The sequence below is a fragment of the Spea bombifrons genome, chromosome 3 (genome assembly GCF_027358695.1).
Source record: "Spea bombifrons isolate aSpeBom1 chromosome 3, aSpeBom1.2.pri, whole genome shotgun sequence".
In the NCBI taxonomy this organism is placed as follows: Eukaryota; Metazoa; Chordata; class Amphibia; order Anura; family Pelobatidae; genus Spea; species Spea bombifrons.
This window is the reverse complement of record NC_071089.1, coordinates 17,248,981-17,265,150: the sequence shown is the minus strand read 5'-3', so window position 1 is coordinate 17,265,150 and position 16,170 is coordinate 17,248,981. Positions and strand designations below refer to the sequence as shown.

Below are 16,170 nucleotides of genomic sequence, written 5' to 3'. Positions count from 1 at the left end.
TGGTAAATGCATTCCGCTATGTGAGCTTCTTAACACCACTGTATGTGGTTGGAAGAATCTGGATTGGCTTGTAAATTCTATAAATATATTATACATGATATCCACTTTTTTCAGTACTCTAAAATGTGCATTCTGCGTGTTTTCATGATTCATGCGTGTGAGTAACATGTCCACAAGTCCTTTCCTGCTCAGCCTTTATGGCGAGGACTAGTTTAGTAACAGGTGGACAACCGTGATTGCTCATCTTGCCTAATCTTTAAAATCATTTTGAAAGTAATCTATTTTTTTAATTGATAAACAATTTGCTTCTGTTTTTCAGGTTTCGTGTATTTTCTACATAAAGAATCAACAATGAAAAATAGCACGTGGTTGAGAAAGAACTGGTTGTTAGTGGCTGGAGTATCCTTTTTAGGCATTCACTTTGGGACATATTTTATTCAAAAGCTGGCAAAAAGTTCAGCCAAATCCACCTTAGAGCTGAAAGACTCTAAAAACAATCAATGACAGCACCGGTCTCCAATGGCTTAATTTTCTCTGTTATTAAATAAAGAATAATTAACCTAAATCCACTGCTACTTGTGATACTTGTCACGTCCTAACCTGGTGGTTTGTCCAAACACAATCATTTCATGTGATCCCAATAAATGGAATAAACAAAGTGCAGGCTGAGTTTGTATCTTTTTAAAGTGGAATAATGTCAAGACTGGAAGCTAAGACGCAGTCTCTGTGTACAACTGGACCTTTGAGCAGTCAATCGATCAGGCAGTCCCTGAGTGTTTTACAAGGAATTGTCATGTCATGCTATGGCCCTTCTGGTCGACTCAAACAGGTACACAATGGTAAAGGAGGCTGTGTTCTTACAACGTCGCTGTCCTCTACCTTACTTGGAAACTTTTCTGTCACCCACCCAGCCTTGAGGCTTTTAGTGGCTTCTGTCCGTAATCATATATCCTCTTTTAGTGACTGTGGTCTCTTTACTGCAATCCTTTGCTGTAATCTGATTGACAAGTATCTTAGTTTAAACATCCCACCCCACACTGTGATTAAAATAAGTGGAAGTCTCTTGGCCATGTGTATTGATTATCTGAATTCTGATGGATGTATGTGTAGGGTGACTGCCGATTTTGGCAGCAGCCAGTCCTTGCTACAGATAACATATACTGTGCTTTCTAGCAAACCTGCTTGCATGCTCACCATCAAAGAAGCAGAGTATGTGAGCACATTGATTGTCCAAGCCTTCCTCTTATCAATCCCAAATGGAAAAGGAGCCAGCGTTACTATAGGAAAAAGTGTTATTGTCCATGTTGAAGGCCGGAGTGTTATGGAGTCTTCTGTAGTGCCCGGCCTCCTTATTGAAATGCCTGAGTTTTGTTGGAGGAGACTTGACCCTTCCACTGGATTACCCTCTACGGATATTAAGCTGGCTATGTTTTCTGTCTCCTTATCGGGTGACTTTTCTGATACTGGTGAAGGAAACCTTTGCTTGGCAAGTGATGTAAATCCCGAAAGTATTATGTTGGATCAGCTGCATGTTTTAGGAAAACGTTTGGTCAGTGACCAAGTAAATGTCCTTGTGTGCCAAAAAGTAATACATCCATCCCTCAAGCAGTTCTTGAAAAAACAGAATATCCTCGCCTTGGAGAGAGTAGGGGCAGCTCTGATGGAGCCTCTGAGCCAAATGACAGGTACTGTTACCATGTTTCATAAATGTAATGATGATTCATGTGTAGATAAAAAGCTTAATTAAATCAGAAAATTCACATTTAGGTATAGCATATATCTTGCTTAACAACTTACTTTTTGCCAGATTACATGCCAGCCATTCTTATTTAGCCAGTGGTAGGTTGATTGGTTACACCAAGTCTGTTCTTTGGATTTCTAAAACACTTGGGAAAACAATGCCCTGCCTGACTGGTCTGATTTCGTATATATATTTATTCAATCCAATTTGATGCATAGGACACTGGAGTAAATGGGGATACTAAAATATCAGTGCTGGATACATTTTCAGAAACAATGTATCAGCTGAGGTTCACCACATTCTCCCAGTAGCCGAAAAAGCAGACCTATCAACACTTTCTATGCTTTTACCTCTCCTAGCTAGACGTTCATGGCTGTGTGTATTCACGCGAGTGGTGGCACACTAAAGAGCACTGCTTATTGTTCACAAAAGGGACATAACCAGTAGGTCCAATGGCCTCCGTATGCTGTTCTTGCACAGATAGCACCTTTCGTAGAAGATGCAGCTCCAAAGCTACAGTGCAGTGCCTCCTCCATGGTCCTGTTTTTGGAACCACTGATTTGGCTGCTCAAATCAGCCAGTCAGTGTCAGGAAATCATCCACGATTTATAGAGAAGGTTCCAATGAATCCCTCTATGCATCAAAACAAAATGTGAAATAAAATGTATTCAGTGTTTTTTTAATCTTGTCATGTCCAAAAACACATTCACATTGTTTGGATGTATAGGATTGGTGTATGATTCACTTCTGATTGACTCCCACTACCAGTCAATAATTATATTTCATGTCAAATTTTCATATGAAGTAATCCTGGTTGTATTGTGATAGCGTTACAAAATAATTTCCCAAGTAGAGAAAATATATCATTTTGATTTCAATTTTATTTGTTCTACAGGTGCAAAGCCTATAGCTTCCCTGAGCTCAGTTTCTACTGCTAGTTATGGAAGCCTTAGGGCTTTAAGCAAAATGTCCCATGGAAGCAAGCATTATGTGCATCTCATTCCGTCTGACACGTCTGTGAGCAGCATTGTGCTTTGCAACCGAAACGAGACTTCGTTAAAAGAGCTTACGGTAAGCAAGAGTTGGTAGTACCGGATTAGAAAAGGCAGTTCTCCTTACTCAACAAAAACTGTATTTAAACATAAGTTTAACATGCTTAGCAAAATTTGCTGCATAATAAACTTTTTACAAGCAAGCATAATGCAAGTGGTTAACTAAATGTAGGTTATAAAAAATCATATTTCTAGGAATAATAAAGGGAAACCTAAAGGGAAATAATTGGAATATATTAATTGCATCGGCAGTGCTTCACTATGTGGGTATTATGTTTGTAATGAAATCCCCTTCTTTACAGACCACATGTCAGGCTGCTCAGCACATCTTACAGATGACTCTAAAGAAACCTTGGGTACTGCTGGGAGGTGGCTGCACAGAGACGCATTTGTCCGCATTCATCAGGTATAAGGTAAATGTCTGCATAGGTAACCATGCTGGATCTCGTACAGTATCCAGGCAAAGGAAAAGGCATTTAAGAAGGAGAGTCATATGGGCATATATTGTCCATTCATGGTTTTGCCATGATAAAGGGTTTTTTGTGGTTGTTATGTTTGCAAACATATTACAAGATTTACCAATTACTGTGGGGGGAAGTCTGTATAAACTTTAGTAGTTTAACAATGCTCTTCACTTTGTTACAGAGCGCCAATATCTCAACCACCTTTCTGGAAGAGCTGAACTGCTCATCGGCACAATACAAGATGGTGGCTGATTGCTTTTGCAAGTCATTAGAGTCAGTAGCGCAAAGTCTGGAACACGATGGCGGGGAAATGCTTATGGATCTGCAAGATGGTCATTTGTGGTCGATTCTTCCAGATGCTGCCTCAGAGATAGGACATCGGTGCGGTTGCCGTATGCACAGAAGAAGAGACGATTTGCAATGGAATGTGTTGGGAAGTCAGTGTAGTCCATTTAATCCAGAGATCGCCAGAGATAAATGTCTGTTAAAGGCTTCACACCAGCTCATTTTGGACTGCTTTGCTGCAAAATGTAATGGCTTACAAGTTGCTGTTGACACAGCTGGACTGATTTTGGATCTGTCATATGTTGTAGAAGATAAAAATTGATAGTGATATTTCTTCTCGCTTTTCAATTTGTGAAATGCAATATTTGTAGTGAATTCTGTCATGTGTAGGGGATGGGATAAATGTTACCCATTCTGCAATCTTTTTGGTGGTTCTTTGTAAAAAGTGTTACGATGCAAATAAAATATTTTATAAACAGCAGTTTGATAAAGAGTTAAAAGGGAATGTTTAGTGTCCCTGACACCCCACTAAAGATGAATGCATAGTACAGTACTCTTTGGGTAAATTGATAAAGTGAAGTGCTCCATTTGAAATCAGTGGGAGCACTTGCCCCGTATGTGGATGGGGGTTCATGTAGCTGGCGCTGCAGCTCACCGGAGGTAAGTATATCACATGCATCAAAATTTGCTCTGTTGAACACATCTTCTGCGCACAAAATAGTTGGGGACGGGGAGGTGGCCTGGTTTTGATCCCTGATTAATGTTTTGGCTGATTTAACTATGCATTATGCAGTTAACACGCTTGATGGAGATGTTCAATTCTCATGCAAACTCCCAGTCTAGTGAATACCCATGATAATGGTAGTGGCTGCTCTATTGTGGTTGCATTTTTAATCATTGCATGTTCTGCAAATATAAACAAATTTACATTTTTGTGGATTTTTTTTTTGTATGTCTGTTTAATATGAGCCACAAGCTGAAATTATATATATACCCAACATATGGTAGAAAGCAACCATCAAACTTTTAAGTACAGAAAGCGGAATACGCATAGATTATACTAATTGTAAGATTTCAAAGTAGACTTCCCTTTCTGCAAACCTTTTTTTCAGAATTTATGGAGCAATTGACCATGCATGGTTCCTTTTGGCTAAACCAGGTAGACTCCTTTCATCTTTCGGTAAGTAGGAATAAGTGTGTGCGCTCTCAAATTACAAACTCATTAAATTCAGCAAAAAAAAAACACTTTTGGTGTATATCCCTTTAAATACCACCATGCAGATGTGAAATATAATATAAAACAAGTAATGGTGCGCATATGTATATAATAATAATACACAAAATAGGTTTTGTAATATAGTTCTTAGTATGGGTGAGGGAAAAAAAACACGAGATAAAGTACTAATATAGTTTAGTGGGGGTTTTTTTATACCATGACAATCCCACAATCTTTATATAAATCCCTTTAAGATGATCCACTCACATCTTAAGGCCAGGCTTCAAAACATAAGATTTATCTAGAACACGGAGTATTAAACAGTAAGTTTCCGCAAAAGCGCTTGGACAGTAATTGGCAAAATGTTCCAGGATGAAAACCTATTACTATGGAATGGTATTCCTTCCTGAATGTTGCACATATACACACACAACTTTCTGAAAGCTTTTTCAGTTTCTATGGCAATGGCAATGTCTGATTTGCCCCAAGCAGCTTCACCTGCCAACAATGTTTATTATAGTTCTTAATAAATACTTAATAAAATATGCATTTTCTAACTGGAAGGATAAAATATATATGCTGCAGAGCAAATGCATAGAGAGAATTCTGGTGTACCGTTAATTTATAATATTTTCACAAAATAAGCACTGTATGATGTATAACAGACCCCTTACGAAAAAATTACTGCAGTTTTTCTGAAGTAATACTGCAGTTTTTTGGACATTAAAAAACTGCAATACTGCACTTTTACTGCAGTATTACTGCACATTTACTGCTGTTTTACTGCGTTTGTACTTCACTGTACTGTACTTTTACTGCAGTTGTTTTTGTACGGAAGTACAAATGCAATAAAGCTGCAGTACATTGAAGTACAACTGTGGGTTTGCAATATAAAAAAAAAGCGCAGTAAATGTGCAGTAAAACTGCAGTACAGTGAAGTACAAATGCAGTAAAACTGCAGTAAATGTGCAGTAAAAGTGCAGTATTGCAGTTTTTTCATGTCCAAAAAACTGCAGTAATTTTTTCGTAAGGGAGCTGCTGATGCTAATACCTGCTGGTTCCCTCTTCTCGATTATACCGGCAAGCAGCAGCGGAGGTTATCTGCACGCATTGCACAACGTTCCAAGGCTACAAGAGAGGAAGATCCCCTGCATCGCTCCAGGAGACCTGGATCCTCATCTCCTCCTCTCTGGTGGACGTCCACACGATACGCGCACACAACCTCCGTTACTACCCGTCACTTCCCCCGGGGCTTCTATGACTGAGCACCGGCTAACGTGACGTCCTGCGCAGACATCCACCAGTAGCCCCTACTTGACACCAAGGAGTCTGGAGCACGGGGAGCAAGTCTAGGGAAGTCCGGGGTGGGGGCATATAGGGGTTTAAGGCATATCAGGGGGCAGATATATAGTGCTGCATTGTTTCTCCTCATCTACCTCAAAATGTTTGAAAATGCAAATCCATAGAAAAGTATAGTTGGGCCTCTTAAAAGAGAGGAAGCCATTATGTTATTTTTTTAAACTTATGGAACAGGGGTTTTACACTACCGTGTTTGGCCTCCAAATCAGAGTTAGATTTACTTTACAGAAGCCATTTACATAAAAAGACAACCCATAGGTGTAGGAAGGGCAGAGTAAGAAACAGGTGGAACGTGAGTGGGGCATATTTAAGAATAGACTGATTAAAGGCACCAGTATGCAAAACATTGTTGAGGTGGATGGGGTATCAACAGGCTTTAAAAAGTATTCCCCACGCAGCCTGTAACTTATTGGGACTCTTTAATGGTTTTGTATTATAAATATGAGCACAATATGCTATGTAATCTCCTTTTGTAAAATGTTAAATGTAATACTGTATGCAATAAATGTGTGTGTATATATATATATATATATATATATATATATATATATATTAGGTTTGCTTACTAAAGCCACTAGTGAGGAATGAATGGTTGATTAAATACCATACTTGCTTTGTCTATTTGATAATACCGGTACATAGTTACAGAAATGAGAGAACTCTGGGCTTTTCAGTTACCGTAGATCCTGGTGTGGTGCAAGAAAGCCAATATATCATCCAACAAGGAATGTATATGTGTACTTATATTTGTATACACTACAGTTCAAAAGCTTGGAGTCGCTTAGAAATCCCCCTTTTTTTTTTATCAGAAATACAGCATATATATTGTTAATGTTGTAAATGACTATTATAGCTGGAAATGGCTGATTTTTAATGGAATATCTTTATATGTACAGAGGATTTTTATAACTCCCATCACTCCTGGGTTACAATGGCACATTGTGTTCTCTAATCCAAGTTTAAGTTTAAAAAGCTTATTGATGATTAGAAACCTGTTTTTGCAATTATGTTACAGCTAGAAATTCCTTGTTTTCCATAAAAACAGCTTTGTGTCCCCAAAGTTTTGAATGATAGTGTGTTTGCCTGCTGCTTCCCACTGCTCTATAATATATACAATACATAGTACACAGGTATCTGCTGATGCAAAAGACAACACAGTCTGGCCAAACTGTCATTTTAATAAGAACCTTTCCCCTGCCATTCAAGTCATTTGGATCCATGTTTACAGAAATATTTGTAACTAAACAGCAAAATTATTCTTCCACCATTCTGGGATATTGAGGCATGCTAGTGATGTCATACCATGTCATAATGCTCACCGTATGCAACAATGCCTCAGCATAATTCTTTATACACAAACACACTCGGCTCTGCACATCTCTCAGGCACAACATCTAAAAGAAGCTTCTCTAGACATCATGCCTTTATGGTTTTTAAAATGTATATTAACCCTCCACAGTGCTGCAAACACGAGCAAAGGGAACTCGGATGACTGAAGATACCTTGATTGGGACAACACATTGGGACACAGCAGGTTCATGGAGTGTTTGGTAAGGAAAAAAATTGCAAAATTAACATTTTTCCAGATTCTGAAAATCCTTTAACTAAATTGTAATGTTTGGATGTATTTTATAATTTTTAATACATGTGCCTGAGTCTTATATGCATTGTTACTTGGTGGGGCTGTATGGGGCATTATATTATCCCATTAAAGGAGAAAGGTCTAGGTGTAATGGGATATCAATAGGCTTTAAAAAGTATTCCCCATGCAGCCTGTACCTCATTGGGGCTCTTTAATGGTTTTGTATTATAAATATGAACTCAGTATGCTATGTAATATCCATTTGTAAAATGTTAAATGTAATAATGTATGCAATTAATATGAATATATATATATATTAAAATATATATCGGAAGCAAGGTGTAATATTTCTATATATCTGCAGCAGGGTCTAATATTTATATATATTGTCAGCAGGGGCTAATATTAAAGAATGAAAAATAACTGTCACTTTAGCTGTTATTTTGAAATCATATTTTAATCACAGTCTTTACTTCAAAGAGATAAATACATATTAATACAAATACATAGTTAAAAATGCACATCTAACGTGTGTATGTATGTATATATATATATATATATATATATATAGTGTAGGGCTGCAACTAACGATTATTTTCATAATCGATTAGTTGGCCGATTATTTTTTCGATTAATCGGGTAAAAAAAAAATATGCAAATTTTTCGTTTAAAAAACTTATAATTTACAATGGCATTTCATGATTTGCCTTCTTATTTTACTGACATAATAATTAAAGCTATATTTTAAGAAGAACACCAAAAATACCAAAAAAAGCTTTACTAGTAAATATTCATGTAAACTATTTTTGCCCAGTTATGCACATCTCACCCCCAGCTTTCCCCTCTGTCCCAGAAATGCCTTATACCCCCTATATGCTACTCTGCCCTTATATATATGCCTTATACCTCCTATATGCCACTCTGTCCCCTAATATGCCTTATACCCCCTATATGCCACTGTGCCCCCTGATATGCCTTATAGCCCCATATATGCCTTAGTGCCCCGATATGCCACAGTGCCCGGCTGATATGCCTTATAGCCCCCTATATGCCTTTTACCCTTGATATGCCACCATGCCCCCTGATATGCATTTTACCCTTGATATGCCACCATGCCCCTGATATTTCTTTTACCCCTATATGCCAGAGATGCCACTGTGCCCCCTGATATGCCTTATAGCGCCTTCATGCCACTGTGCCCCCTGACACGCCTTATAGCCCCTTCATGCCACTGTGCCCCCTGATACGCCTTATAGCCCCTTTATGCCACTGCCCCCCCCGATACGGCTTATAGCCCCTCTATGCCACTGCCCCCCCCTGATACGGCTTATAGCCCCTCTATGCCACTGTCCCCCCTGATACGGCTTATAGCCCCTTTATGCCACTGTCCCCCCTGATATGCCTTATAGCCCCTTTATGCCACTGTCCCCCCCTGATACGCCTTATAGCCCCTTTATGCCATTGTCCCCCTGATATTCCTTATAGCCCCTTTATGCCACTGTCCCCCCTGATACGCTTTATAGCCCCTTTATGCCACTGTGCCCCCTGATATGTCCTATGCCCCCCATATAAGAAAAACTGACATCGCTAAAATAGGTTTTTTATATTTATTATATATATAGACAAAAAAATACACAATACAATATAAATATATGGACAATATAAACAATAAATCAAATATTACAGACATCAAAAAATAAAAAAACACAAATTAAAGAATGCACATAATTAATAGATCCCGCAAAAATTATACCTGCCCCACCAAGGGTTAAAATATCAACAGAAGAAACACAGGGCAAATGAGCATAAAAATAAAGATAATACTTACCCATTGCTGCTTACTTGTGCTGTTTTTCTTCTGTTGATATATTAACCCCTGGTGGGGCAGGGGGCAGGGGGCAGTACACAGTACACAGCACTAAAATCCAAACCCCCTGCAGCTGCACGGGACCTGGATCCTCTCTGGCAGCCGGTAGGAGTCTGTGCGATGCGCGCAGACACCTGGTTCTCCCCTCCGCTTCCGTTGGGGCTTCCATGATGGAAGCCGCACCGGAAGGTCCCGTGACGCCGGGTTCAGTAATAGAAGCCCCGGCGGAAGTGGACGGGAGAAGCGGAAGGGAAGGGGAGAAGCGGAGGATGTCTGCGCGTTTTGCACAGACCCTCACCGGGTGGCAGGCAGGATCCAGGTCTCCTGCAGCTTTGCGGGGGGTCTGGATTCTAGAGTTATAATCCGATCTCTATTTGAGATCGGATTATAGAAGGGAGTTTTTCAGAGCAATTGCTCTGAAAAACATCATTTTAAAAATCGATAAAAATCGATTCAACTAATCGATTATGAAAATCGTTGACAACGATTTTCATAATCGATTATTATCGATTTTATCGATTCGTTGTTGCAGCCCTAATATAGTGTATATGTACCGTTTTATAATTGGCCCCCCTACTTTGGTCCCTGGCCCCTCATGTGCCCCCCCTAAATATGAAAGCTGGAGACGCCACTGCCTGTACCTCATTGGGGCTCTTTAATGGTTTTGTATTATAAATATGAACTCAATATGCTATGTAATATCCATTTGTAAAATGTTAAATGTAATAATGTATGGAATTAATGTGAATATATATATATATATATATATATAAGGTCTGCTTACTAAAGCCACTTGTAAGGAATGAATAATTTATATAAATTATATATCAAATAATATGTATAAAAGAATATACTTGCTTTGTCTATTTGATAATACCGGTACATAATTGCAGAAATGAGAGAGAACTCTGGGCTTTTCAGTTACCGTAGATCCTGCTGTGGTGCAAGAAAGCCAATATATCATCCAACAAGGAATGTATATGTGTACTTATATTTGTATACACTACAGTTCAAAAGCTTGGAGTCACTTAGAAATCCCCCTGTTTTATCAGAAATACAGCATATATATTGTTAATGTTGTAAATGACTATTATAGCTGGAAATGGCTGATTTTTAATGGAATATCTTCATATGTACAGAGCATTTTTATCACTCCTGGGTTACAATGGCACGTTGTGTTCTTTAATCCAAGTTTAAGTTTAAAAGTCTTATTGATGATTAGAAACCCGTTTTTGCAATTATGTTACAGCTAGAAATTCCTTGTTTTCCATGAAAACAGCTATGTGACCCCAAACTTTTGAATGACAGTGTGTTTGCCTGCTGCTTCCCACTGCTCTATAATATATACAATACATAGTACACAGGTATCTGCTGATGCAAAAGACAACACAGTCTGGCCAAACTGTCATTTTAATAAGAACCTTTCCCCTGCCATTCAAGTCATTTGGATCCATGTTTACAGAAATATTTGTAACTAAACAGCAAAATTATTCTTCCACCATTCTGGGATATTGAGGCATGCTAGTGATGTCATACCATGTCATAATGCTCACCGTATGCAACAATGCCTCAGCATAATTCTTTATACACAAACACACTCGGCTCTGCACATCTCTCAGGCACAACATCTAAAAGAAGCTTCTCTAGACATCATGCCTTTATGGTTTTTAAAATGTATATTAACCCTCCACAGTGCTGCAAACACGAGCAAAGGGAACTCGGATGACTGAAGATACCTTGATTGGGACAACACATTGGGACACAGCAGGTTCATGGAGTGTTTGGTAAGGAAAAAAATTGCAAAATTAACATTTTTCCAGATTCTGAAAATCCTTTAACTAAATTGTAATGTTTGGATGTATTTTATAATTTTTAATACATGTGCCTGAGTCTTATATGCATTGTTACTTGGTGGGGCTGTATGGGGCATTATATTATCCCATTAAAGGAGAAAGGTCTAGGTGTAATGGGATATCAATAGGCTTTAAAAAGTATTCCCCATGCAGCCTGTACCTCATTGGGGCTCTTTAATGGTTTTGTATTATAAATATGAACTCAGTATGCTATGTAATATCCATTTGTAAAATGTTAAATGTAATAATGTATGCAATTAATATGAATATATATATATATATATATATATATATATATATATATATATAAGGTCTGCTTACTAAAGCCACTTGTAAGGAATGAATAATTTATATAAATTATATATCAAATAATATGTATAAAAGAATATACTTGCTTTGTCTATTTGATAATACCGGTACATAATTGCAGAAATGAGAGAGAACTCTGGGCTTTTCAGTTACCGTAGACCCTGCTGTGGTGCAAGAAAGCCAATATATCATCCAACAAGGAATGTATATGTGTACTTATATTTGTATACACTACAGTTCAAAAGCTTGGACTCACTTAGAAATCCCCCTTTTTTATCAGAAATACAGCATATATATTGTTAATGTTGTAAATGACTATTATAGCTGGAAATGGCTGATTTTTAATGGAATATCTTTAAATGTACAGAGGATTTTTATAACTCCCATCACTCCTGGGTTACAATGGCACATTGTGTTCTCTAATCCAAGTTTAAGTTTAAAAAGCTTATTGATGATTAGAAACCTGTTTTTGCAATTATGTTACAGCTAGAAATTCCTTGTTTTCCATAAAAACAGCTTTGTGTCCCCAAAGTTTTGAATGATAGTGTGTTTGCCTGCTGCTTCCCACTGCTCTATAATATATACAATACATAGTACACAGGTATCTGTTAATGCAAAGGACATCACAGTCTGGCCAAACTGTCATTTTAACCCCTTAATGACATAGCCCGTACATGTACAGGCTCAAAATGCATTGTTTTCAATGGGTTTAGGGACCGCCCATTGTCCTTAAGGGGTTAATAAGAACCTTTCCCCTGCCATTCAAGTCATTTGGATCCATGTTTACAGAAATATTTGTAACTAAACAGCAAAATTATTCTTCCACCATTCTGGGATATTGAGGCATGCTAGTGATGACATACCATGTCATAATGCTCACCGTATGCAACAATGCCTCAGCATAATTCTTTATACACAAACACACTCGGCTCTGCACATCTCTCAGGCGCAACATCTAAAAGAAGCTTCTCTAGACATCATGCCTTTATGGTTTTTAAAATGTACATTAACCCTCCACAGTGCTGCAAACACGAGCAAAGGGAACTCGGATGACTGAAGATACCTTGATTGGGACAACACATTGGGACAAAGCAGGTTCATGGAGTGTTTGGTAAGGAAAAAATTGCAAAATTAACATTTTTCCAGATTCTGAAAATCCTTTAACTAAATTGTAATGTTTGGATGTATTTTATAATTTTTAATACATGTGCCTGAGTCTTATATGCATTGTTACTTGGTGGGGCTGTATGGGGCATTATATTATCCCATTAAAGGAGAAAGGTCTAGGTGTAATGGGATATCAACAGGCTTTAAAAAGTATTCCCCATGCAGCCTGTACCTCATTGGGGCTCTTTAATGGTTTTGTATTATAAATATGAACTCAGTATGCTATGTAATATCCATTTGTAAAATGTTAAATGTAATAATGTATGCAATTAATGTGAATATATATATATATATATATATATATATATATATATATAAGGTCTGCTTACTAAAGCCACTTGTAAGGAATGAATAATTTATATAAATTATAAATCAAATAATATGTATAAAAGCATATACTTGCTTTGTCTATTTGATAATACCGGTACATAATTGCAGAAATGAGAGAGAACTCTGGGCTTTTCAGTTACCGTAGACCCTGCTGTGGTGCAAGCAAGCCAATATATCATCCAACAAGGAATGTATATGTGTACTTATATTTGTATACACTACAGTTCAAAAGCTTGGAGTCACTTAGAAATCCCCCTGTTTTATCAGAAATACAGCATATATATTGTTAATGTTGAAAATGACTATTATAGCTGGAAATGGCTGATTTTTAATGGAATATCTTCATATGTACAGAGGATTTTTATCACTCCTAGGTTACAATGGCACGTTGTGTTCTTTAATCCAAGTTTAAGTTTAAAAGTCTTATTGATGATTAGAAACCCGTTTTTGCAATTATGTTACAGCTAGAAATTCCTTGTTTTCCATGAAAACAGCTATGTGACCCCAAACTTTTGAATGACAGTGTGTTTGCCTGCTCCTTCCCTCTGCTCTATAACATATACAATACATAGTACACAGGTATCTGCTGATGCAAAAGACAACACAGTCTGGCCAAACTGTCATTTTAATAAGAACCTTTCCCCTGCCATTCAAGTCATTTGGATCCATGTTTACAGAAATATTTGTAACTGAATCACCAACATTATTCTTCCACCATTCTGGGATATTGAGGCATGCTAGTGATGTCATACTATGTCATAATGCTCACCGTATGCAACAATGCCTCAGCATAATTCTTTATACACAAACACACTCGGCTCTGCACATCTCTCAGGCACAACATCTAAAAGAAGCTTCTCTAGACATCATGCCTTTATGGTTTTTAAAATGTAGATTAACCCTCCACAGTGCCGCCAACACGAGCAAAGGGAACTCGGATGACTGAAGATACCTTGATTGGGACAACACATGGGTAACTATACTAATAACTGCAGCCTTCTCTTTCAGCAGGTTCAAGGAGTGTTTGGTAAGAAAAAAAATTGCAAAATTAACATTTTTCCAGATTCTGAAAATCCTTTAACTAAATTGTAATGTTTGGATGTATTTTATAATTTTTAACACATGTGCCTGAGTCTTATATGCATTGTTACTTGGTGGGGCTGTATGGGGCATTATATTAACCCATTAAAGGAGAAAGGTCTAGGTGTAATGGGATATCAACAGGCTTTAAAAAGTATTCCCCATGCAGCCTGTACCTCATTGGGGCTCTTTAATGGTTTTGTATTATAAATATGAACTCAATATGCTATGTAATATCCATTTGTAAAATGTTAAATGTAATAATGTATGCAATTAATATGAATATATATATATATATATATTAGGTCTGCTTACTGCTTATAATTGATATAAGGTAAATATCAAATAATATGTATAAAAGAATATACTTGCTTTGTCTATTTGATAATACCGGTACATAATTGCAGAAATGAGAGAGAACTCTGGGCTTTTCAGTTACCGTAGATCCTGCTGTGGTGCAAGAAAGCCAATATATCATCCAACAAGGAATGTATATGTGTACTTATATTTGTATACACTACAGTTCAAAGCTTGGGTTCACTTAGAAATCCACTTGTTTTATCAGAAATAGTTACAAAAATACAGTGTAAGTTTTGTTAATGTGAATGTTTAGTTGTAGGCTAGCACATATGCTTTGAAATTGGTCCTTGCGACGTGATACTGATTTTTTTATTATTATATATTTAAAAATACACAATGCTATTCTCACCTATACATAAGTCAATATTGTTCATAATTAGTTAAGTAAATTTAGTTAACTAAGATGTTAAACTTTTAAGAAAAACAATTTTAATATAAAGCTCAAGGTTGCCATATGTCTTTCAAAATTTCAAATTGACCTTTAGAAGAGTAGAAACCAGATTTCATTAATCGATTAATCGAAAAAATAATCAGCCAACTAATCGATTATTAAAATAATCGTTAGTTGCAGCCCTAATCTCAGACCAATGTGTTGTTCCAATTTCTAGCTGTACAAATCTTTTTATGATTGTTACTAGATGGGATAAATCTAATGAGAAATGCCCGAGTGGATATACAAGTGACAGATTTAAATAATTTGTTTTCAAGAGTTAAAAGTTCTTTTTTCAAAGTATTCAGTTTATCACATTACCACCAAATGTAAAGAATTTGACTTTTGTTCGATAAGCACCGCCAACATAAATCGGAATTTTTAAGCCTATAAGGAACCAGATACAATTGATTAATTATTTTGTAGTGCAGTTCCAGCAAGGATATAGAATGTATATGTTCTTTGACTAATGTTATCCTATGAAACCAATCTTCTACAGGGAAGGATTCAGTAATGGCTCCTTCCCATTACAAAAGAGGAGACGCTTTATCTGATAAATTAAGACCATCTAACAGTGATGCTCTAGCGATGACATCTAATGTTATGTTTTTTGTCGTCAAAAGGTTTTTAATGCTTAAATATGGAAACAGATCTCTAGATTATTGTCCAAATTTAAGTTGAAGTTATGGAAAAGTCAAAAGTTTGTTTCAAAATATCTGAGAGTTGTATGATGGTACTCTATATGGGAATTGCTAAATTAATGTATCATGTCTTAATATAAAATCTCTAGAAGTGTTGAATTGGATAAGCTTGCAGTTATACCAAATTCGTAGTAAATGGATCACAAACTATGGGATTTGAAAATTAAAATGTTTATATTAGACCATATACCATAAGAAGGTTGGTATGGGAAATAGTCAACTCTTTCCATTTTAAACTAACTTGAAACTGTGGTATGCCACCCTTCCTTCACAAATATTTTTAAAATAAATTTCTTCCACAGCCAAATATAATCTGAAAAAACTTTGAAATTGAGTAAGAATAGTTAAATGTAAGGTAAGATTCTAGGCATTTA

General features: G+C 36.8%; 1 protein-coding gene across 1 annotated transcript; it reads left to right on the top strand.

Moving 5' to 3' along the window:
* Positions 1-683: 683 nt before the first annotated feature.
* On the top strand, positions 684-4,033 carry LOC128484693 (molecular chaperone MKKS-like). Its single transcript, XM_053461174.1, has 4 exons — positions 684-1,685; positions 2,637-2,812; positions 3,096-3,206; positions 3,439-4,033. Exons 1-4 carry the CDS (start codon positions 695-697, stop codon positions 3,862-3,864), a joined length of 1,704 nt encoding a protein of 567 aa, XP_053317149.1. The 5' UTR covers positions 684-694; the 3' UTR covers positions 3,865-4,033.
* Positions 4,034-16,170: the final 12,137 nt, after the last annotated feature.